The following is a 26,331-nucleotide window of genomic DNA, read 5'->3' on the forward strand; positions in this document are numbered from 1 at the left end:
CTCAGGTGCCTCCTCTGGCCAGTATGAAAAGAAATGCCTCTCAGACCATCAGTCTCATGGGCCTCCTCTGGCTAGTATAAATAGAAGGCCCTGTTAGACCATCAATCCCAGGGGCCTCCACTGGTTAGTATAAATAGAAGAGCCTCTCAGACCATTAATCTCAGGGGGCTTTTGTGGCCAGTATAAATAAAAGGGCCTCTCAGACCATCAGTCTCGGGGACCTCCTTAAAAACAGTGTGGATAGAGGGGCCTCCTCAGATTCACTATAGGACCTCTATGGCCACCAGTTTCAGGGGCCTCCTGTGGCCAGTATGAATATAAGAGCCTCTCTGACCATCAGTCTCAGGGGCCTCTTCTGACTAGTGTGGATAGAGGGCCCTCCCAGACCACCGGCTTCAGGGGCCTCCTGTGGCCAGTATGAACAGAAGGGCCTCACAGCCCATCAGTCTCAGGGGCCTCTTCTGCCTGGTGTGAATATGAGGGCCTCTCAGACCATCAGTCTCAGGGGCCTCCTCTGCCTAGTGTGAATATAAGGGCTTCACAGGTCATCAGTCTCAGGTGACTCTTCTGACTAGTGTGGATAGAGGGACCTCCCAGACCACAAGCCTCAGGGACCTCCTGTGGTCAGTATGAATAGAAGGGCCTCTCAGTTTATCAGTCTCATGGGCTTCCTCTGCCTGGGCCCTGGTGTGATTATAAGGGCCTCTCAGACCATCAGTCTCAGGGGTCTCCTCTGACTACAGTGTAGATGGAGGGGCCTCCCGGACCATCAGTCTCAGGGGCCTCTTCTGACTTTTGAGGATGGAGGGGCCTCCTCTGACTAGTGAGGGTAGGGACTAGGGGCCTCCCAGACTGCCAGTGCCAGGGGCCTCCCCGACCAGTGTGGATATTGGGGCCTCCTCAGATCCACTAGGGCCCCTCAGGCCATAAGTCTCAGAGGCCTCCGCTGACAAGTATGGATAGAGGGCCTCCTTGGACCCACTAGGGTCCCTTGGAGTCCGTGCGTGGGGATTCGTGGAACTTATTTTTACCGAGTTTGTTTATTCTGGAAGGTGACGACGTCCTCTCAACTCGAGACGGGAGGGCCTCGAGTAAAAAGTGGGGGGCAAAACACATGGTTGCCCCCCCCCACCTCAAAAAGTGGGTGGGCACTTGCCCACCTGCTCCTACGCCTGCCCCCCCCCCCCCCGGTTCCTACGCCTATGGGCAGTTCTTAAGTTGTTGAAATGGACTAAATTTGATCTTTGCTGACCTCTGGTAACCTCTGGTGACCTGAACTAAAAATTGAACGAAGTGCTTCAGTCATTATTTTTGACGTTCTTTCGATTGCCGCTTACTGCGTGTCGCTACATGGCCCGGGAGCCGAGTTAGAGGGGGGCGTGAAAACGCCCCCCCCCCCCCCAGCATGACACGGAAAACACAGGCCACCAGCACGGCGCGGGTTAACTAATAGGTAATTGAGAGGTCGCAAAATTGACCTGACCCTCAATGTAGATATTTTGTCTGGAGATTACGCAAGGCGAATGTTCGGTGAGATCAGCAGGTTTCTATAGCGCTTATTGTGGTGCATGTAACCGTAGCTGACCCGTCGAGGGCGCGGCCCGATTGGCCGCGACCGGTCACGTGACCGGCCGGTCACGTGACCGCCCGTGCCAGACGCTGGGGTGGGCTCGGCCGGACAGGGAGTCGGGCTGTGACTGTGACACTGTCGCCATCGCCGCTGAATACAGAAGTACGCTGCATGAAGCCTCTACACTTATCCAAAGTCGATCATGCACCGTCACATCAGGAAAGGTCATGTCCTATACTACGTCGGCCGAAGACATCCTTTACCTTCGTGCCACTACTCGTATATGGGACAGTCTCACCCATCTGGCACTCATGCAGTCATGCATGTACACAAGTAGGGGTTGCGCGCACTAAACATCGCATTGTAAAGGTGATTTGTGGAGAGAAAAAATCCAGAACGTATGTCAGCGTTCGGTCGCTTCTGACTGCAGTCGGTGCTGGTATGACTATTTGGGATCATCTCATGGTGGATCTCATGGTCTTATATGTTCAAGTATTTCCTTTGATTCCAATTTAGGCAATAAGTCGCAGCGCGAATCATACATACGTGCGGTCCGAGATTCAAGCACGGCCACAGGTTGACCACAGGCTGCAGCCCACAGGTCAGGTCACTTTGGATCAGTGAGTGAACCTGTATATTTAAAAAATAAGGATTGTGCCTGTCGATCAACGTATATTTTACCGTTTCGAGTTCGAATGGATGCGTATTTTGAGAATAAGATGTCCGTAGCCTGAGCTCGTTTCCTATCTCGTGCTAAATATTCATCAAGATCAAGGTTTGTTGACAAAAAAAAAAACACCGCGCTGCAAATTGCATTAATTGGATTTTATTTTTATTTTTTAAATCAGCGAAACCTGGCTCTTATGCTCGTGGTTTGCAACACCTAGTAAACATGCATGAACATGACGATACATTTTAGACTGACGGCTGACGCCCATATCATTAGCTGACAATGGCACCCCTCTCAAGGGAAATAGTCGCTCCCTCGATCACCATGCCCCCCCCCCCCTTTCACTGATTCCTGGCTTCGCCAATGCACATGACTATAGTACCTACTTTGAAATAGCTTTTATAAGATCTATGCACTCATGTAATCTCAACATGTAAATATTTCATCTTAAACTTGTTTTACACTCAACCTGCTAAGCCAAGAAAAAAATATGAGAAGCCCAAAACAAGTTATTGAGAGCATAAACAAAGGTATCACTTAATCACGTTACAACAAAACTGAGTCAAAACACTCAAAACTAAGTGTTTCAATGAACGCAAGATTAGTGTGTGTCACAGAAGCAGCTGTCCACTGTAAAGCGGGGTTGGCACAGCATGTGTGAAAGCAGGAATCGGTGTACAAAACTGAATTAAGAAGAGTGTCCGACTAACTTTAGTCTGTAACTGCATCCCTATTCCCTTTACATGTAGGTACCTACTTACAAAATTTGAGCACAATCAGTCAAAATTTGTCTGTGAAGGAGGTCATGCATGCCCACTTGCACATAAGAGGTGTGCAAAAACGTGCCTGTAATACCTTATGCCTATTGCCTAGATACATAAAGATGAAAATGTGTTGTGTCTGTGTGGTTAGCGGTATGACGTGACATGACTATTATCAATACCTGACAGTACGATTATCATGAGATTATCATTATTGCAATTGTAATAAAAATGATTAATTGAACTTTCCTTCTCACTTTATATAGCCAAAAAAACCTGGGATGTTGTAATATCAACTTTGCGTAGGTACCCCAAAATCGTAACATTTTGCTTCCTCCAGTACCTAATAAGTTTGCGCAAGACTATTATCTATTAAAGTCCCTGGACGATCATGACCACTCTACTAAAAAATGGTTCACTTGGTTCTTACAAGCCTGTTAACCCTCGCAGGCCCGGGGGGGCGTTTTTCGCCCCCCCCCCCCTGGCGAATATTTGCGATAGCTCCCGAACGCTTAGGGATAGGAAAGCGAAACTTTCAGTACCTTTTCTCCAACCAATTTCACATCTTCTGAAGTAAAAAATTTAGACCTAGCCCCCTCGATGACGTCACAGGGTCCATTTTTCTAGACCCCTGCACGGCAACCAATTCGGCGTAACAAAGGCAAACTTCAAATAGCTGCTAAAAATAGAGTTTTAGAGATAAAGACAATTTACGAGCATGGTTGTGTAGCGTTTGGCGTAGAGAAAAATAGAAAATAGTTTTGGCATGGATTACTAACCTGGATTGGCAACTCCGTCCCTTTCCCATTGTTCCCCGCGACCACGCAGAGACAGCGCCATCTATGATCAGATTTATCGACAGGGAGGAGATCGGCGCACCGCGTTGCTGTTGGCACTGGTTGGGCACTGGCACCGATACGGGACTAATGAAGATACGACTTTGTATGTGTATTAAAATGGACTGTACGCATAAAATAGTATTAATAGGTGGCTTATTGCCAACCAGGACGGTATCAAATGTCCTGAGGGTTGTGGGAAACGCTTGAAACCGATGTCGTTAGCGAGATTACCTGCTTGCCATATGTTACAGAAGTCAGACCTTCTAATCCCAAGTAAATAGGGAAGTGGACATCTGACGTGGCTTGCACCACATTCCCGTCATCACCAATGCCACTATCTGTGTTCCATCCCCACCGGTTTCACCGTTCACTTTCAATATACGTCAGGTGGGTTATAAACTCAAGTAGTAGTAGGTATTTCGTTTGTTTTCAGAAACAAAGTAATGCATGTGGCGGCTGTCGTGAAACACTGGAAACAACAGTAAAACATAACGGCAACATGAAGGCAATTGAAGTGCGCCCAAGCAGCTGCACAAATACAACACAGCATACGATGCGTGTTCTTACAGCAACACAGCCGCGACGTGTTACGACGGACACTCTCGTTCGTTTCACCTTGGCTGGTCATGAGACCTCGCTCACGAAATAATCCCGAAATAATCGAAGACACAGAACATAGCTATACAAATCAACAATGTGTGATAACGTGACAATGTTTGGTTTGGCACAGCACTCACTTAAATAACTATATACACGCAAACAGCACCCATTTCAATTGCAAGGATTGATCAGACCCGTCATTCACAGCTTCCGTGACGCACCGACCTACAAACGCCTTGAAACCTTAACGTACTTTCGGTTTTGTTTGTTTGTGCCCCTCTGAACTGACGCACTGGTCATCGCACTACAGCGACGGTGAATAAGGAGCCGAACAAACGTTGCTACCATCGCCTCGAGCGCGTTACTGTCACACATAGCGCCCTTGAGCTGCAACGAGACACTGTTTGACAGCATATCACTGACCAAGCGCTCACCCAGCCGCGGGCGACACATTAAGCTCTCGGGGGAGTGCTGCACGGCCTCATACGTCGCCTTGACAACACTAAAAAATGTGTCGGTGGGAAGCACAAGGCTCCCCACATCTAATAGCCCCTCGCCCGTGAAGCTCTTCAAGGCTGTTAACGCCTCCCGGTCGTGCATAGCGACACTTCGGTTGGTTTGTAGAGCCGCTTTGCACATAGCACACGAGTGGGTAGCAGAACCCTTAGCGCACAGATACCCAGCTATGTACGTCAGCACATTGTCCGTCACGTCGTCCGCGCTCGGTTCCACTGCCAGGGCCGGTGGCGGCTCGATGGACACATGCGCCACTGTTGCCGGCACGGGACAGTCTGTGCGAGCGGCCACTGATGTGAAGGCAGCCAGCAGACCATCAGTATCCGGCTCACAGTTGCCGTTCACAGAGGGACACAAGACACTGTTCACAGCGGACTTTCGGTACGCCTGCCTGAACTGCGACGGGTCCGGTTTGTAATTGTCACCACCGGCCTGACGAATTACACCGAAAAAGTTTTCAAGAGCATCCTGATTTAATCTGCGTGTGAAGAGCTGGCCCGAGTCCTTCACTTGTTCCCACACTTTCTCGACTGCGTCGAGAGTTAGCATCAAACCGCCTATGCTATCCAGGGTATATTGAGTGACGGGTAGGACGAACTTTGGTAGGCATTTCTAGTATATCTACTAGAAAACCTACTATATGTGGTCGGGACTAGCAAAAAGTTAGTTCAAACTAGAATATGGTAGCGCTTATGGTCGGCAGTTGTGACGCGCACGTGACATTCATTTCTTAAATTTCTAAAATAACAGGTTTTAGGGGCCGATTAGTGGGCAGATACATTCTATTAGCTATTCATAATTGATTATGCAAACATTCAAGAATCTACATCATTCGATTCTAGCCGAAATCACGCGGCGCTCACAGGATTCGAACTCACGACCCTCGGATCCGTAGCCCAATACGCTACCGACTGCGCTACCGAGGACCGCGCGCCGACGATCGGAGAGGCGGATCGCGGGTGCTGGCGTGCAGAGAAATCTTTACCCTGTACGCCGTAGAAGATCGGCTGGGTATCGTGAAAAATGGTAGAGGAATTGTCGAAAGAAAATTCATCGATCTATCATTTGAGACTAAGAACCATTGATTCCTTCAAAGGTTGACCGAGATATCGCTCGCTGAAAACAGGCCATTTAACATGTAAACCCTATGGGCTGGTAGGAAATGTACGCCGTGGAGCAGCAGTGCTACCAACTACCTTCGGCGGGGGCCGTATGCTATCGGGCAGTGGACCATCTGGCACAGTCCAGCGACCTAACCACTCACGAGCTTCATTGAGGACGCGCAGATGCTCTTGCTCTGTTGAGGTCGTCAGCGCTCGCTTGAACTGGTACTGCTCCACCAGCCTGCTGCTGTTCAACACGTCGAACATGTCGTTCAGCCTGAGCAGTCCATCAGCTGTTGCCGTACACGCCTGATCCAGGAGGCCTGTGGACAATAAAAAATGAAAATGCATTGTTACGACAGCCTTTTTCTAGCACTGTGACACACTTCGCCTATCTTTAAATGGGAAAAATTGTTCCAATATCTACAATAAAAGCAGAGGAAGACGTTGAAGAGTTCGAGTGGTGCTGTAAAACACAGTCGTCAGCATAACTTTTTTGCGTATTGTGGAAGTTTCGATACATATTAGCACGAATGAAATTGGTAAGACTAATAAATATGGCAAATATGCGTTCAATATCAGGAAACTAACGTTCGTGAAGGCAAATGTTGCCTAAATACTCACCTACTGCCGCATACAAATGCAGTCCAGCGGAGACAGTTCTGCTGAGAGCTTGGGTGGCCAGCTTGACCTTCATCTTTTTGAATGGTCCCGGAAAGACGTGGTCCTTCTTCAGCTTTGGTGCCACCGAAACAGGCCTGTCTCGGTCCATCTGGTACAGCTCCTTCACATGTTCCCAGCTCATCACAGAACCATCAACATGGACGTCATGCCGCAACAAGCAGTTCCTGATGCACTTGATCAGATGCGGTGGGTCATACATGGCGACTACTGGAACACCGTCCACGCTGAAAACCGGGTTTTCTTCTGTGACGCCAAGCCTTTTCTTGTAGAGCTCCTGCCTCCTGGTTCGCTTTTCCCATGTCGCACACTGTGCTGATGACTTCCAGGTTAGCTTGCCGTGCCTTTCGAATGCACGCCACCAGCAGCTGCTCTAGTACTGAGGCAGGTGTTGTGCCAGCACTATGGAAATATCCAATAGGCTGTTTCCATCTGGAGCTGATGCCGCGCACCATGAAGACCAGGGCATGGTCAGCGAAGCGGCCTGTCCTGCCGAACGACCCAAAGTCTTCAAAACCTTCGACCCTGTCCTCCCCACGCAGGTACGTCAGCTTCGCTCTGAGCTGCATCTCGTCGAAGGAAATGACGACTCTCCGGTCACTTGCAGGCGCTCCCCTCAGCTTCTCCTTGAGAAACCCCAGGATCGTCTCGTGGAAGCCAGGGAGCAGCTGTATATGCTCCATCCTCTGGCGCAGCACCCTTGGGCTGGGAAGGCCAAGCCGTGGCCTCAGGTGGCGGTAGGCACGTGCCCCCTGGTAGAAGAGTGCCAGGCTTTCCATGAGTTCTGAGTCAGAGTACCGACGACCATGAGCCTTGGATGATACTGCTTTCAGCTGCATTTTTGTAAACAGCATCATCTTTTCTGGCATTACTGTTGCCAGGTGTTCAACTGCCTGTTGCGTGTTGATTTTTGCCTTCATCTTCCTTGAGCACGTTATTTGCCGGTTGGGTCTTGCAGCGCAGCTTGTTGATAGCTGCCCCTTGTGCTTTTAACTTCCTGTTCAATGCTTCGACATCAACATTTTCCTTTGAACAGGACTCACTGTCAGGTGGAGAAGACTGCTGTCCATCCGCACTGGCTTGGTTGGTTGCGTCTCCACTCTCGCACCAGTCCTCCATGACGGTCGAAAGACCACCCCAATCCATGGCTGGTTCCACTGGATTGCCTGAAACACAAAAACAATGCATCTGTACTTTTTATCTATACGAAGCCTAAGCCACAGCATCCAGCACATACATCTATTTTTCACAACACTGAAACATATTATGTGTAGCATCCACTTGATCATGAAATGTAACCACATGAATCAAAATCACATTTATGGACGATGAACAGAAAAGGTTCTATGAAAGATGAAAGATACTTAAAACCAGGAATGGCAAGATGGATATCAGCAGCTTCAATCAATATCCCTGATCAGAGACAACTATATTTTACACAGATTCTGGGTTTTAGACTGAATGCACAGACATATTACCATCAGCACAAAATCAAGCCTATTAAGATCCATTTCTATATGCTTGTACTTCAATCAGCAAGTATATAGATCTGGAAATGTCAAAGGGTGTCTGACAGCACGAGCTCATCCTTGATCAGGAAATTTAATGGTTAATGTAAAAACACAAAATAGGTTAAACGAAATAGGTATTACTGGTCACCACCCTTTGCACCACTCACCTTTCTTGAACTTCTTCTCCTCTGGCGGTTGTCGTACAGACAGAGGTCTTGTTACAGTGACTCTTGGTGGTGGATTCGGAATGTCAAACACAGTTGGTACAGCATCACGCTTGAGGCGCCTGCTGCCTGGATGATACTGATTGGGCTCAAAATGTTTCGTGCATAGTCTGACATTCTCAGCCAGATACTCTGCAGACTTGTCTTCTAAGTCTTTCCTTATGCACAGCTGCACCCACCTCTTGGACCTGGCAACATAAAAAATTGGTTACAACTTACACATTCATCCAGCTTTCATCCAGCCCTGAAATGATCAGAAACTTAACTGTTTATCATACCTTCATAGTTCATAAGCAACTGCATCATAGCCCTAAAAATTCAAAAACATTTATTGGAAAACATAGTTGAATGAGACTGAAAATGAGCATGAAAATTAAAGCTCCAAAAATAAGTGGTAACACAAAACATTTAGCAAAAATATGCTGGTTACATTTAACTTGTCAGTCTTGTTATGAAGATTTGACTCAAATCAGCCATACTTTTTAGACAATAGACAGGTAACAATGTTGCATCACAAGCTGTTGTGTAATTGTCACAAATACTTACTGTTTGGCATCAGAAGGAAATCCATGAAAACTGAGATGAGGGTGAGTTGCCTTCGACGTCTTGCAGTTGATGGCTCCACACCACTTGCTGCTATTCCGTGCCTTCGGCATAATTATAACCACAGCATGGATGCCTGAAAATACATAATTTTATTTTAAAAAAGTTGCATATGTATTATTATTTGCCGCTCTACATTATCAATGCTCGGCACTACATAATCCCGTTGCCATCTACATCTGCAATGAGCAATCACAATGAACTGTTTTGGGCTACTTGAGACATATATGGATACTTTGATCGAATATGTTGCTTGAGAACAGACCAAATTGGCATAATCATCCAAAAATTTCCTATTAATACTGCTGTTTTTTTTTTCTCAAAAAAATCCAACGCAAAATTGAAAGTGAAATGTCAGAGAAAGAGCTGAGTCTTGTGATCAATCCCACTCACTTCTTAAGGGAAAAAACAGTCAAAGCGAATACTCACCGAATGCATACGATATTCTGACCAGAGCCTGCTTCACAATATAATCAATAAAGTCAATAAAAACGCTTTTAGGATGAACTTTCCGACGCAACAACACAAAGAAACACGTGCTCACATACAGCAAACGCGTGGCGCTGTAATTTCCGCAATACGTTTCTCCTCCCTGTCGATATTCCCGCCGCTAGATGGCAGGGAACGCAGTGGTCGCTAAAATGCGGCCAGTTGCCAATCCAGTAAGTAATCCATGGTTTTGGTGACCTGAGGTCAGAGATCAGGTCAACGCCCCCGAAATGTGGTTTTAGTTTTTCGCAAATAACTTCGACAAAAATGGTCCTAGAGCTACGGCAATGGTACCATCGCATTCGTCTTGTCAAGCCGCGTCGAATGATATATATATATATATATATATATATATATATATATATATATATATATATATATATATATATATATATATATATATATATATATATATATATATATATATATATATATATATATATATATATATATATGTTGCAGGCACTTTAGAAAATCAGTCATTTTGTAAAATGCCTAGGCATTTTGCAAAATGCCTGATTTTCCAGGCTTTTTGCAAAAAGCCTAGGCATTTTACAAAATGACTGACTCTCCAGTCATTTTGCAAAATGCCTAGGCATTTTACAAAATACCTAGCCATTTTACAAAATGACTGAGCAGCGTGTTGTAGATACGAGTACCTAATTATATACGTTTTGGTAGCGTGTAGGTGGACCGAGGAGTCCAGCATTATGACCAGAGGAGTCCAGCAGTGGGAAGTCCATACATGCCTCTCTCTATTTTGAGAAGTGCAGGCCCGCGACATTTCCAACCCCCACGTCAGCGACGCTGCTGGATTTAAAATGATCGATCTGGAGCGTCAACAAACGACTGGCCCTATGCCGGCCTGTATCTGTAAAACCATTAGAGGTCGCGAGGATTCGATCCCACACACTTAGGCGTTAGTGTCTTCTGAAACCAACGCTCTCGTCCTACGCCAAGCGACCTGATGATTCTCCCGATGTGGAGCTTGATATTTTTAATTGGGACCATGCAAGTAGGTACTCAAAGCTGTCAAACAAAGACACAATCAAATAAAGACTACACTCATTCGTTTACATGTAATTGTACATCAACCGGGTCTGCCTATTGACTAGGGCCGGTCTCCGGCTGGTTTTGTTAGGTCTAGTTTCAGGCAGAACATGAACGGCGTTGATGTACTTGGGAGTTTTCTACATACAGTGTTAACTAAACAATGCTTTATGCCACAGCCGAGTCTGCAACTCAACCTGGTCGTTACTCAGCATTGTCGTCATCACAGAGCTTCAAATCGATCAGCTACAGGCTGAACACGTACCTATATGGGTACCTATAGGAAGACGTCCAAAAACTGTTGGCCATAGTATCTGTAGTGGGATCTACGTTCCATGCTGGTCAGGCATTTTGCAAAATACCTAGTCATTTTGTAAAATGGCTAGCCATTTTGAAAAAAGCCTGGTTGCGTTCAGTCATTTTTCAAACAGCCGTCTTTTTGTAAAATGCCTAGGCATTTTACAAAATGACTGATTTTCTAAAGTGCCTGCAACATATATATATATATATATATATATATATATATATATATATATATATATATATATATATATATATATATATATATATATATATATATATATATATATATATATATATATATATATATATATATATATATATATATATATATATATACAGGGTGATTCATAGCCATGTGACCTATTTAGTTGATCTCTCTTGAGAAGAGGATTGCATATTTCCGCGTGAAATTTCACGTGCTAGTAGAAAATTTTATGAAGTTTTGTTCTATCTTGGTCTGGTCTGTGTGTATCGTTCAAGATGTACATAGCGCAGCAAAAAGTAAAAATGTGTAATTTGTATAGGTTAACGCAGTCCGTCAAGCAAACACAAAGATGTTTCTGCACGTCTGAGGGCTTGCACCCAAGGGAAACTCCAAAGAAGATAACAATTCATAGAATCGTTAATCAATTCAAAGCAGAGGGCACGGGTTCAGTGATAAACAAGGCACACAAAAAAATTGGTAAGCGAACCCCGGAAAGTTGACTTCAAAGAGCGCTGAGGTCAGGTGGGCGCCACACTCGCCGGAGCTCAATGTCGTGGAATTCTTCCTCTGGGGCTGTAGCAAAGTCTGAGATCTATGAGGAGAGTCCCCAGGATATTCTGGGGCTGAAGGATGCCATTGGAAGCTGCTTTGGTTCTATTTCCTTAGAAATGTTGTGCGTCCGCGCCATCGCCAACTTTAGGCTCTGGCGCTGGAGTGCATCCGTCGCCGAGGTGGCCATTGTGAACATCTTGTCTAAAAGATGTGTGAGAGTCGAAGGAAAAGTATTTGTGACTGATGCTATACATGGATCAAAACTTCAGATTTGGCTGTTTAATATGGTACTTGGGAATGGCATGTAACACGAATGCATTTCCTGTAGTTTTCATTTATTTTCGGTCACACGGCTATGAATCACCCTGTATATATATATATATATATATATATATATATATATATATATATATATATATATATATATATATATATATATATATATATATATATATATATATATATATATTATATATTTATGATATATTTATTATATATATTATTATATATATATATATATATATATATATATATATATATATATATATATATATATATATATATATATATATATATATATATATATATATATATATATATATATATATATATATATATATATATATATATATATATATATATATATATATATATATATATATATATATATATATATATAATAAATATATATAATAAATATATAATATATATATATATATATATATATATATATATATATATATATATATATATATATATATATATATATATATATATATTGTTTGGAAAAGGTCAAGTTTTATGTTGACCTCATGTGACCTCGAATGACCTTTGGTTGACCTTGACACATGAAAGGTCGCCTATGATGGATTTGTACCCGCTGATCACGAATCTGGCATCTATTTTCCTCTAAGCCTTCATTGAGAGCTTCCGGAGGGGAAAATTGTCTTATTTATTATTTCTAACTTGAATCAGTGAAATAGCCTCTAGCAGGGATACTCTTCTGTGACCTTGACCTTTGATCAGCCTTGTATCGTAAGATGAACCACAAATAGGGAACTGATAAGCCTCAAAACGTTTCAAAATACCTTGGAAGTTAGCACGCAAGATGTACGAAAAAGTGCAAAGTTTGAGGTCAATTTTGAGCGTGACCTTGTACTTGATCTTAGATTTTGAGCACAGTTTCGGAATCCTCAAATTCTCTTCTTTCGTTTGACACCCAATTTTGCCGGTTTGATGTATGCTGCCGTCCTCTAGAACGCTTACTTTGAGATCACTACACATGTGCCGGTTTGTGCCTTTGACCTTGACCTCTGACCTTGAAAATTGACCTGAGGTCAAAAATTTTAGGTGCTTTAGAATTGTCTCGTAAGGAGCTTTCGTTTGGTATCGCAGGGGCGTGGAAATCGCCACATTTGTCTCAAGATGTAAATGCATAATAATCGGCACCAAAATATCGTCGTACGAGTATTAGTATGCAAGGTCACCAAAGAAAAAGCCAACGTTATTTATCAAATATCAAAGCAAATTGGCAATATCTGGCACAACGAAACACATAATTCAACACCTAACGACGCCGGCCGACTCCCCGATGGCGACCGCTCAAGTCCAACTGGCCGGCAACTGGCCAATCAGGGGCTTGTTTGTCATTTCTGGGTGGGATTAAAAAACATGCGACTGGCGTCCCAACGTTATCTGTAAGAATTTTGGTAGGAACAGCGGAGGTCCCAAAAGGTAAACAAAAGTAAAAGTATAATATTTTAAAACCAGTGAATATTTTTCGGTGAAATTTGGTAGATTTTCATTTTTGATTCTTCTGAACCATGGGACATCGCTTTTATGCACATTCATTAGCTTTTTTGAAGGTGGATGGGGTCCCTTTACCCCATTCGCGGTGCTGTGATTAACCACTGCCGGTTCCGGCCGCAGACATGAACGAGTGCGAGGAGCGGCCCGGGATCTGCCACCAGCAGTGTCACAACACGTGGGGCTCGTACCGGTGCGCCTGCGACAACGGCTACCGACTGCACTCGGACGGACGGAGCTGCGTCGACGTCGACGAGTGCGAGGAGGCGCGCGGGCTCAGCTACGGCAGCCTCTGCATCGGCCTCTGCGTCAACGAGCCGGGCAGCTTCCGCTGCGAGTGCCCGGCCGGCTACGTGCTGGGACCGGAGGCGCGCCAGTGTCAGGGTAAGAGGCCGCGGGGGGCGCCTCCGGGCCGCCCTCCCTCCACCAGCAAAGAGGGCCGTCTGGCCGTCTGGCCGTCTGTCTGTCTGTCTGACACATACAGAGACGTCCGTCCGTCGCTCCGTCTGTCCGTCCGCCCGGTGTGACCCGCACAGAGTCCGTGAGTTTGCCGCCGGTGTGACCCGCACGCGTATTCGCCAAGTGTATTACACGAATCGGCCAACCAATAGCGTGCCTCTTGAGTGACGTCAACGTGGCATCATACGTTCAGTCCTTGCCCTTCGTGGCGTCTATTGAAGCTAGGTTTTAACTTTACGATATTTAAGCTGTCTAACATATATAGTCGCCGCGGCGAAGTGGTTAGAGTATCAAACTGGTGGTACGGAGGTTAGTGGTTCGAATCCACTCGGCGGCTTCAATTTTCGTGTCATCTGTCATTATAGTCCTCTCCGTGGCCGAGTGGATAAAAGCGCCGGAATTCGACGCTTAGCCGGAAGTGAGAGCCCGGTTCAAGCCCCGTTGCGGGCGGCCACATTTAGCTCCTACGTGTAATGGCGTGCGTGTCTGTGGCAGGGGCCGCACAGAAGCCAGGTAACGTGAGTGAGCGGAGGGGACCGTGTCCAGTCGTGAGGGCACGTTAAACGTTCGGACAAAATTCTGCCATACAACTGGAATTGCGCGATCGGGTGGTGGGGTCAGGGTCAGCACAACAAGCTATGCTTAGTGCGGGCTCTGATTCCTCAAATCCGCCCATTCAGCCATTCGGACTAAATTTATAAAAAATATACGTTTTTTGGATACATTTGCAACGGCGTGCACCTAAGAAATCAGAGATAAGTATTCTTCTAATGAACATGTTGCATAAGATAAATGTTTGCAGTCCAACCGATCGGTTCGGTTTCAGTATTTTCCAATGGTTTTGGTTTGTATTTGGTTTGGTATCGGTGTTCTGATTTTCTGTGATTGACATCACTAATGCATAGTGCATACTTACTATGCGAACGTAGCCAATGGAAAGACAAATGGTGCTGGGCGATGGCCATTGAGCAATAGGTATTTCTCACTGCCAATGGGTGATAGCACGCAGCTTCTTTCTGCTGGATATGACAGGGGCGGCGCCGATCTTTTGAAAGTAGGTGGGCACTTGCCACTTGGTAAGGTAAAGTACCTAAAAGTAGCGAAAACGAAGATGAAAAGTAAAAAATCGCACGCTGGTCAGCCGGCTATTTGATAGTTTTTTTCGTGTAAGAATCACCAGGTACAAAAAAACATTTCGGCATAGCGTATCACGAGACGAAATTCTCAATTTCCAGCCGCCAAGGAGCGTCATCTATAGTTGCAATGCCCTAACTATAGCTTTTGCATATCTGCCGCCAGGGGAATACATCCCCTTACTTGGAATCTAGTTAAAGTCAAAAATATTTATATTAGACGTATATGAAGATAACTCGGGACTGATTGTTAAGTTGCATGCTCACGGCGGGCTGTCATCGATTTATCTCTATACATGTCTTACCTGATCGATGAAATAATGCAGGAATCCGTTGTCATTCGGTTGGGTTTCATAAAAGCTCTTCCGACTTTGACGAATATCGACAGTGCCGTAACAAAATCGGTAGTTCGGGTACATACTGCAATCAAACTGCAGTCAGTTTGTTTGCAGCTTATTCCTTAATAAGATGAATACTGGTCATAGATTTATTGGGCGTACGATGTTGGCGTGCGAACGTGGGCCAAAAATGCGTGTCTACGACCGACTTCATTTTTAAGAGAAGAAGAACCGCCAATGCAGGAATCGATCCACCGATCTTTCAATCACCAGACCGAGACTCTAGCCACTCGGCTACGACGACACATGGAATTGATTGTTAGCCATATACAATTGGAAACAGTCAACTCAAATCTAGCCTCAATGCATGCATTGTCGCGTCGCATGGCTATGACGTCGCACTAGAGATGTCGCTAGTTGATGGGCTGATTCGTGTAATACACTTGGCGAATACGCGACCCGCACAGAGTCCGTGAGTGTGACCTTCCGCCCGGCCGCAGACGTGAACGAGTGCTCGGCCGGCTCCGTGTGCGACTCGGACGAGGTGTGTCTCAACACGCGCGGCGGCTACCGCTGCAACCGCATCGACTGTCCGCCCGACTACGAGCGTGACGACGCACACAGAAAGTGAGTCGGCGCCGCGGCCGGGCACCCATTGCACACACCAGGCCCGCTGCAGGGCTCAGCGGCACACAATAGCGATGATCAGCTAAAGTTCCTGCTGAAACACTGCAGTGTTATCACTAAGTAGGTTCACTAGGTTATGGAAACTTAATTATTATATCTCAAATGATCATATCAAGACTAAACCGATAAAGCATGTACTATTTTAACCCTCGCCCGTATTGGTGTTTTTCCAGCCGCGAACGTATAAGGGGGGGGGGGGGGGTCCGTTGGACCCCCCCTTGCCGTTTCGTCCCTGATCGAGCTAGAGCTTCGCGGAAAAAAAGCGTGTTGCCCGTGACGAGAGGAAGCCGATGATACCCAATTTTAAGGTCCTAGGTCATTGGTTGACCTTGGAGGTCAGGTCAATGACCAAAAGTCGGGAAAATCGGGACCTGTCAGAACGTCGTAAAGTGTGGCTGCTATGGGGTTTTTCGGGGTGCTGATCACGAATATCATGTTACTTTTGATCACAGATGATGTCTTCATGCATTTAGGCCAGGTCGGGTCAGGTCAGGTCAAGTCAACCAGTAAGGGTATTCGTAGTAGGTGGCAACCGCCTCTAACAGCTTCGTAACATGTTACGAAGGCACCAAAACTACTTCGTAAATGTTCATATGGTTGCTAAATTCGAATTCAGCTCCAAAAACTGGTCTAGAAACATGTAAAACTCGAAAAAGTGAACCGAGGTCATCAAAGGTCTCGTAGCTCAGTTGGTTAGAGCGTTGGACTCCGCGTGGTGAGAGCACGCGTTCCCGGTTGTGACAGTCCGGGTTCGAAGCGCGACGGGCGCTCGACATTTATGGGCCTCCTGACAGGTATGGCTGCGGTTGGTGGCAGGCCGTAGCCAGGCGAAATCAGCGAGGGGACCGGCCGTGCGCGGCTTTGTGCGCACGTTAAACTTTGGACTCTATTCTGCCATAGAATCGGAATTGCGCGATCGGAGGGTAGAGGGCAGGGTCATCGCAACAAGCTTCGCTTAGCGGTGGCTCTGTCCTTGTGAATCCTTCCCATCAAAAGGTTCGGACTAAATTTATAAAAAAGGTCAATGACCTGACCTGACCTTCAGGTGACCTTGACACCCACCCTAATGCATGGGGGCAACATCATATCACATGTTTGAACGCTTGAAACCACGAAAAGACTGCAAACGCGCGGCTAATGCGAGCCGACATACGCCGAATCGCGATTCCGGCCAAACATGGTCTCGAAAAGTAGGTCACAGGTCAAAGGTCATTTGAGTCAGGGTCATGAAATTTTCAGGGTAGGTGTAAAATTGATAAACGCGAGGGTACTGAAAGTTTCGTCGCGATCGGCCGCTTTTTACGCGAGTTATTTGCGAAAAACCATGGGGGGTCCGTTCGACCCCCCCCCCCCCCTATACGGGCGAGGGTTAAGGTGGGGTTCCTTTCCTTAACCCGCGACAATGCCGGGGGATGTTTAGACACCACCCTGCGGTTTTCATAGATATTTCAAAAACCCTTTCTGGTAAACTTGTTAATAGCCGTTTTCACGACGGCCATCTGGTACACATTTGGTGCAAATTTGGTGCAGATTAGGTGCAGATTTGGTCAAATTAGGTTCAGTGTATCTCTTAGTAGCTATCAGCTATGGTTGCGCTAATTGCTTATATGCCTGCTTTGTCATATCAGAGAGTATCATTGTAACAGTAACACTGAAATAAATTCATAAAATGAAGATATTTGCTGTAAAAGAGATAAGGTGCAGATTTGGTCCAATTAGGTTCATTCGCCGGATAGCCCGTCGTGAAAACGGCTAATGCATCTTTTCTGCAAGTGTTGTGAAAATTTCAGATCAAGGTCTCTCAAAGGTCAGGTCACCAGAACACTCAAGTGGCCTCACCTCAAGAATTAGAATGCTTGTCAATCATCATAGCTACAGCGACTGAACGATTGCCTTAAAACTTTCAGCGATTGATAAGAGTAATAGTATCTATACAATAATAGAGTAAAAGTATTTAGTAGCTCTCTAAATCTCTCCCTTAGCTCAGTCGGTAGACATAGACATAGACATAGACATTTATTAAGGCGATCCACAGTGCTTGTGGCTATTACCACCTCTCGTCAAAGATACAAAGTCATAAAAAGTATGGGATGGAACATACAGCACACAGGTGAATGGGTCAAATCGATAAAACGTCACAGTACGGTATAAAAGTAAACATTAGTCCGGTGGTTCAGATAGGTAACGTTTGAGGTGGTGAGGGAACACGGTCACAGGTAGCTCAGTCAGTATCGATGGTAGTGAGTTGAAGAGAGCAGGACCGCGACAACAGAAGCGCCTCTTCCCCATTTCGGTACGTGACCGGGGCACATAGAGGTCGCGGTCCTGGCGAGTCGTCCTGGTCAGTGTCTTGGCTATACAGAATGGACAGGATATAGAGCGTACATACAGGATATGGAGCGATGGACTATACTATACAGGATGGACATACTGGCATGGGGCGTTTTACCTACCCTAGGCGTTTTAGACGGCTATCCCCTGCTGGCATTGGATTCTGATGTTGAATTTTGCCATAACTATATTGGTATTGATGTACATACCTAATTAATTGTAGTTTGTAATTCTGTAGTTAGCTGTGTGACCGGATGAGACGCGGCGTGGCCCAGTTATGTGCCAGGGGGACGCCGTCTAGCCCAGTCTAGCCGATGCTGAATGCTGATTTATGTACTGGAGTGGGCCGTCGTGGTACGCCAGTGGCGGCGGCGCCGAGTCCCATGAGAGGACCAGCAGTGTGGTTGGAACGGCTGCGAGGCAAGCACGGAATACACTTAACTACATTTATTTACTTACGTGGCCGAGAATCCATTGCAAACAACAATGTGGGTAAAAGTTTGTTAAACTCAACTTTTTGATCATATTTCGAAAACAAATAATTGATTTTGATCTTTTACACCCAAACACTAAATGATATCGAACGTGATGTGTCAGCGAGGCTCATTTTAGGTTAAGACTATCGATAGATAAAACACGCGATTATTTTAGGGAAAGCATCTCATTGTTGCACACACGACGATCAACTAACGATAAAGTTTAGGTCCTATGGCCTTGGGTCCTAGGGCTTTGGTAAGGTGTGCAAGGGAGTGCAGGCCAGAGAGAAGCCGAATGATATCCCAGCTTTGTGTCTTGAGACGTTTGGTTTTTACGTAGCATGTTATTTGGATTAAAAAAAAACATAGTATCTACACAAGCCCTGGGTAATGGAATTGTTAGCAGTGCTCGATCCCGACGCACGAGATGTGTAGGTACGACAATCCCCAGCGGCCTTGCAGAGAGTTGGGAGAGTTTTCGATCAGCCAGACCTTTACCTTATCAAAAGGCAGGGCTGCGGAGTCGATGGATTTACGGCGACTCCGACTCCGACTCCGACTCCGGCTTTCAAAAACCAACTCCGGCTCTGACTCCGACTCCGGGCAGAAATGTCGACTCCGATCGACTCCAACTCCCGACTCCGACTCCGCACACCTGGCAGGGCTGCGGAGTCGACAGATTTTCGGTGACTCCGACTCCGACTCCGGCTGGGGTTTCCAATATCGACTCCGGTTCCGACTCCGACTCCGACTCCGACTCCGACTCCGACTCCGACTCCGACTCCGCAGCCCTGTCAAAAGGTATCGAATGCCAAGACACATGCTACTTGAACTGACATTACAAGTTCGTGATAGTATGGCAAGGAGCAGCCGAGGTCGTAACATATCACCAGATGTGCAAGTGGCATGCGCGCTGCGTGTCCTGGCGGAGGGCAATTTTCAGCGTCCATCCGGCGACACTGTGGTGGACGTCAGTCAGCCCTCCGTCAGCCGCGTCCTCCAGCGGTTTTGTGAGGCTGTACGTGCTGCCTATCCCAATGTCATTAATTTCCTTGGAACTGAGCAAGAAATCGCTGACACAGAGCCCCAGTTCAGGGACAAGTTTGGCCTCCCAAACGTGCTAGGCTGTGTGGACGGCACACATGTTAACATCAAGGCTCCCGTCGTGAATGAACACCTCTACGTGAATCGTCACCAGAGGCACAGCATCAACGTACAAGGAGTGTACGACAGCAACATGCTCATCACAAACGTCGTCGCCAAGTTTCCGGGTGCCAGTCACGACGCTTTTGTTTTCGAACAAAGTGCACTGGGCCAAATGCTGGCGTCATCCCACGGCCGTCTGGGGTACCTGCTAGGAGACAGCGGATACCCACTTCGCTCCTGGCTGATCGTCCCCTTCGACGAACGACATCGAGAAGGCATGACGCCGGACAAGCAAGCCTTCAACAAGAAACACACACAGTGCCGTTCTGTTGTAGAACGGTGCTTCGGCATACTGAAGGCGCGTTATAGGTAGGTGAGTGGCATCTTTTATTGCATTATACTTGATCATTAAATCATTTCCAGGTTGGGGAACCGGAAGCGATCTCCCCCTACCATATTAAATACCTAATTGCCTCATGAGCAATGAATAAGCTGAAAATGCAGAGGTGTAGCATGTGATTGAATGTCTGTAATAACGGTGTTGTTAATAACGTGTTGTCATAACGGTGTAGACGATCCCATGTTCTGGCTGATTTCATCATGATATTTTAATACTTTTTATATTTTACGTCTACCCCTTTCAGGTGTTTGGATCAGTCCGGCGGCGTCTTGCAGTATGCGCCTGTGAAGGCATGCCAGATGGTGGTGACGTGCTGCATCCTCCACAATCTGTCTGCTGGCCAATCTGCCAGAACCCGACGAGCGGCCACAACCAGAGGGAGAGCTCGAGCGGCCCCAGCCCGAGGTCGACCCGAACGCCGGGGATGCCGACCGGGCGGCCCGGCTGCCACAGGGCTCCGCGCTGCGCGATCGCCTGGTGGCGCTGGTTAACGGCCGCTAGAGGAGGAGGAAGATCACGAGGCTTGTGTTCGAGTGTCCGTGTGCTGCGCCCTGGCCCCTGCGCGTACATGTTTTCTGAGCCGTTATTGTGAATATTGTGTGGCAATGAATATTGTGTGGCAATGAATATTGTGTAGCAATGACAAAGTCAACGCTATTGCTGTTGGCTTGTTTCAAAAGTGATTGACATCTTGACATGTGATCTTATAAATTAATTTAACGCCTGGGATCAGATTTAATCCGTCAGCTGTCAGAGATGCTGCCTAAGAACAGGCACAGGTGCGCAGACTCCTCCGCTGCTCCTGCAGCCGGGAGCATCGATCAGAGGATCACGATGGTGCTATTAGTTTATTCCTAGCTGGGATACGTACCCCAGTGGGGTGCGGCTTAAAAATGCGTGCACGTGCAGCAGCACCCCAACCTTGACACATGCAAATGCGTTGTGTGACGGTAGGTGCCAACTGCCAACCTATATGCCGAGTTTCAGTGAATCGGTTCAGTATTTGCCGAGTTACCACAACATGGGAAATAAACTGGTAACTCTTTATTTTGCACCTGAAAAGCATGCGATGATGGTCGCCTATATGCATCGGGACTCGGGAGTAATGAAAACGTTTGTTGAAGGGTGAAGGTGACCAAAAAAAAATCGTAAGAAATCATATCAGCGTTTGCTGACGGTTGTTCACCTTCCACATTAGCCTTTTCTATGTCAAGGAGGTCAATTTTTTACGAGGCTCGTGCTCTATCTCGAGATGCAAAAATTCATAAATTCTCAGCGGCTCAGGGTTTGCATTGTTGCTTGCATTTTTAGCAAGCATTGCATTGTCCTTTTGTTACGAGCGAGCGAGCGCAGCGAGCGAAGCGAGTCTTTTCAATATAACGGAAAAATCTCAGTATGAGCGGCCCGGCCCGGCCCGGCCCAGCCCGGCCTGTAACGCTTTTGAGAGGCTTATATCTCAGCAACCGCTGGACCGATTGGCCTGCGGTCTTTTTTGCTGGGTAGCCCAATCCCTTCTACCCCGTAATTGACTACTTTTGATACATCTCAGTGACCGTCGTGGCACGTGCCACGTGAAAAGTCAAGGGTGTTCAAGCTGTTTTGCAAAAGTAGTGATTTTGAGAGGCTCATATCTCAGCAGCCGCTTGGGCGATTGACTTGCGGTAATTTTTATAGGGTAGCTGCATCCTTTCTACCAAAAATAGGATACTCTCGATGCATGTGGGTTCACCCCAGTGCACGTGCAAAATACAACAATAAGAGGTGTCAACTTTGTTCCCATTTTAATAACTCGGTAATTACTGGGGCGATTTCGCTGAAACTTGGCATACAGGTAGGCACCCACCAGGCAATGCATTCCCATGTGTTGCGGTTAAGGTGCTACTGCACGTGCGCACGTGCAGGGGCGCTTCCAGATCTCGAAAACGGCTGGGCCGATTGCGCTCAAATTTGGTACACGGTTGGAGACCGGTTAGTAGGGTGCCGTGCAAAAGTCAGTTTGGACCCCGTTTGCACGTGCGCACGTGCAGAATGCCGCTTCCAGATCTCAGGAACGGCTGGGCCGATTGCGTTCAAATTTGGTACACCGCTAGCGACCGGTTAGAAGGGTGCTTTGCGCAAGCCCGTTGGAAGTACCATCTCGCCCTTCCGCACGTGCGGGGCTCACTATCTCGCTCGCTCGTTCTTCGCCCAAAAGGCGTTTTACTGGTTATCTAATATTCTCTGAGCTTCAATGACCGTATCGTTAGGCGAGCTGAGAGAATCAAGAGACCCTGTGGGGTCAACAGACGTGCTGACAACGTCTGGGGTCTCTGGGATCACGGAGTCTGCGAGAAGCGGAGTCTGGGGGGTCATGTGGACATGGTCCTGCTGGGTCTCAGTTGGTACCTCGGCGAGAGGCTGAGCTGCTCCCACCGAAGTATCTGTGGCCGTCTCCGTCTCGTCCGGGGTGGGGGCAGTCTGGGGGACTGGTGTCGTGACAGTTTCCGTCGACTCCGGGTGCGACGGACGAGGGAGCTCCACTGCCGTACTGAGCCAGGGGCGTAGGCAGGGGGGCCACTGGGCCATGCCCCCCCCCCCTTGGGCGCCGAAGGCGCCCTCCAATCGCAAATGCAATTGTGATAGAATCGAATCGAAAAACAATCGCGACTGGAGGGCGCCCAATCGCGAATGTGTTTGCAGGGAAAATACGGTTGTCGATACCCCTCCAAATACGATTGGAGGGCTCCCTTGGGCGCCCTCCAACCGCATTTGTAGGCTGTAGCTTTCTAAGCGTAGCGGTAGTCGCCTATGTAAGCCTGTTGATCGCTGCCCTCCTACCCACTGGCGCCCTCATTTGATCGTTGTACTCTTACCTATTGGCGCTCTCCTGTAAATAGGCGCCCTCTCACCCGAAGGCGCCCTCTTGTAGGTCGCCACCTTGCCCTACACAATGGCGCCCTTCTGCTGGTCGGCACTCTCATAATCATTGGCGCCCTCCCACCTATTGCGCCCTCGTGAAATTTTGATGGCCGCCCTCCTCCCTTTTGGCACCCTCTTGTTGAGTGCCACCCTTCTAGCCATTGCATGACGCCCTTTTACCTATTGATTCCCTAGTCCCTCCTGTTGAATGTTAATCGGGGCCCTCCTATCTATTGGCGCCCTCGTGTTGATCGCCGCCCTCCTAACCACTGACGCCCTCCTGTTGATCGCCGCCCTCCTATCCACTGGCACTTTCCTGCTAAATTGGCGCCCTCCCCACAGGTCCCCTCCTGTTCAATGTCATCCTCTTGGACAAAGGCACCCTCCTCACCATTGCCACCCTCCTGTTGATCGTCACCCTTCCACTCATTGGCGACCCCTTGTTGATCGCCACCTCCCTATCTATTGGTGCTCTCCTGTTCCTTGCCGCCCTCTCACCTGGTGGCACCCTCCTGTTGATTGTTGATCGGGGCCCTCCTACCTATTGGAGCCCTCCTGTTGATCGCCGCCCTTCTACCCATTGGCGCCCTCCTGCTGCTTGTCACCCTCCTACCTATATCGGTGCCCTCCTGTCGAAACTCGGGATGTTGATCGGGGCTCTCCTACTTATTAGCGACCTCCTGTCGATCGCAGCCCTTCTACCTATTGGCGACCTCCGTTGATCGCTGCCCTCCTATGATTTATCTAGTTACTCCTTTGGCATGTTTCCCAACTTAGCAGTTCTCTTGCACATATTGATGTTTTTCCTGATTTATCTTCTTTGTTCATTTGTGGTCTGTGAAAACTGCCACAAATGAACGTGCATTCAGCATAATGAATGAAGCATGCCAAAACTGTCTACGCTCTACCATGCATAAAACACGTCTTTGGTCTTAACGGATTGAGCTTACTTTACGTGCATCATGACATGACATCTATTTTATATGGATCACGATTAATTATTGTCAACAGGTTTGGCCGCAACAGCAGGCATCAGTTTCGGTGATTGAAGCTGGTTACTTAGGTATTCAACACTGTAATATGCATCTGTGAGAAGGTCATGAGCGCTGGTCGAGGTAATTTGGATGAGAAGCCCGAGGAGGCTAATCGATCTCATGAGGAACAGTCCTGTTATGGTTTATCTTTCTGTTGCTGCCACCTTCTCGTTGTGCGCTTGTGTTTACGCACCTCGCGCTCCGGTATCAATCCGATATGGTGGTCTGGTGTGTATGCCACCGCCAACAAACTTTTCTACATCGTCACCCATGGGCGAAGCTTCCTATACAGTTTGTGTGGCACCGGCCCCACCAAACCTTAGGTATTTTTACACCTTCAAATTTGGTAAAAGAGCGAGAAGAGCTTTGAACAGTGAGCACGTAAAATATGTGCCTAAAAAGCGGAGGAAAAGGTTGTTTTCAAAAATTTTCGCGCGCCTTCGGCGTGCACAACAACACTTCTTTAGTAGGAACTGATAGACAATCACTTCCAACCTTTTCGTCACGTGTGAGATTAACCCGCGCCAGGACATTTCTTCAGACATGCGGTAAAAAGTAAGTCACGTGTTTCAACAGGTCGTATTCAATTTTGGTCACGATGCGGCCGGGGGTGCGCCCTTGGCGTGTGCTCACGTGTGCCATAGGATTAGCATTATAAACGGCAAACACACGCTATTGTACGGAAACGGTAAGGGCTACGGGGGTGAAATTTTCGCTAGAAGTCGGACACGTGCATTCATTTGTCGTGTCAACTTTTTCGAGCGGGTGGGTTCAGCGGTGTGCACGTGGTGGCCTGGGACCGCAGCCGGCGCCGAGCAGAATTGCACGTTCTTTAGGCTCAGTTCTTCGCTTGCAAAACTGAGTGAAAAGAATCAGAGCCGGGAGGTCATTGAACTTTGTGCAACAAACGCCGACGCAAGGCACCGCTCGCAAAGGGGATTCGCGAGTGCGTCTAGCGGCTGGTAGGGACAATTATGAGACAGTGCTTGCGCGCTTTATACAGACTGAATTATCGCAAGGCTACTAAATCAAATTGTATTTGCGCATTGGTATCTTCGGTCTTTGTTATTGTTTGGGCTGGCTGGCTGCCGACAGGTGTGCGGTTGTTATTTATTTTTGTTTTCGGCAGGAAGAGACATCTCATAATTTCGAAGAGATTACTTTTTTGCTATTGACACGCTCAAAAGATTGATTGAAAATGTGACGATATGAAAATATTCAAAGATGAAGTGAAAGTCAAGAGGTTGTTGTCGCAAGTATAAATTGAAATAGATAGCTATGGAAGTGCATCTATATAAATCATATCGCCAATGAATGAATACCAACTGAGTTTATTGGTGGTTCATTGGTTTCCCAAATCCCAGATGGATCATTGTAGACCGTGTTTGATTGAATCAGAATGCAAAATTCATGCTGGATTTACCATGTTCTAATCTAGTTAGGTATGTTCACATAATAATACAGTAAATAAAATGATAATAAGAAACCGTAGCCTCATAATAAGGTTCAATATATTGCCGAATATAATTATAACAAAGTGAGACAACAGTTTCGGGCGTAGCCCATTATCAAGTCTGACATATTTTTTGAAATTTCAAAATGTCTAGCACACTCGCAAACACAAACATTCATTGAAGCGCATCTTCCTTTTTCTGGGATATCAAGCCTGATATATCTCTCAGACACAGCTACCATACATCAATGCATAAATACACGAAACATACAATGATGCACACATGCAAGATCAGATCAGGCACGTACCCAGGATTTCGCCCAGGAGGGGGCCACCTGCTTTCGAAGGGGCCCCCCACAGTGTACAGGGCCCCCAGGTTCCCCGGGGGCCCCCGGGAGTCATGAAGAACCTTTCGATGGTGGGGGGGGGGGCATAGCGGGTCCGGTCTCTCCTGCAGACGTAGGTGAGAAAACGCCACGTGTGCTGGGAAAAC

At 47.0% G+C, this 26,331-nt stretch overlaps 1 protein-coding gene and 1 long non-coding RNA gene across 2 annotated transcripts in view; one reads left to right on the plus strand and one right to left on the minus strand.

Annotated features, from left to right (window-relative positions):
- The window catches only part of LOC122365134 (fibrillin-1-like), a 248,808-nt gene that overhangs the window by 210,626 nt on the left and 11,851 nt on the right, over positions 1 to 26,331 (plus strand). Inside the window, exons 23-24 of the mRNA XM_043336109.1 lie at positions 13,607 to 13,867; positions 15,914 to 16,040. Coding sequence (XP_043192044.1) covers positions 13,607 to 13,867; positions 15,914 to 16,040 — 388 coding nt within the window. The remainder of the gene's footprint in view (positions 1 to 13,606; positions 13,868 to 15,913; positions 16,041 to 26,331) is intronic.
- On the minus strand, positions 7,673 to 9,722 carry LOC122365135. Its single transcript, XR_006253682.1, has 4 exons — positions 9,508 to 9,722; positions 9,022 to 9,154; positions 8,419 to 8,663; positions 7,673 to 7,906 (listed from the first exon to the last, which is right to left on the minus strand). It is a non-coding gene; the product is annotated as an uncharacterized LOC122365135 (long non-coding RNA).

Source organism: Amphibalanus amphitrite, unplaced genomic scaffold, assembly GCF_019059575.1.
Source record: "Amphibalanus amphitrite isolate SeventyFive unplaced genomic scaffold, NRLGWU_Aamphi_draft 000717F_arrow, whole genome shotgun sequence".
Taxonomy (NCBI): Eukaryota; Metazoa; Arthropoda; class Thecostraca; order Balanomorpha; family Balanidae; genus Amphibalanus; species Amphibalanus amphitrite.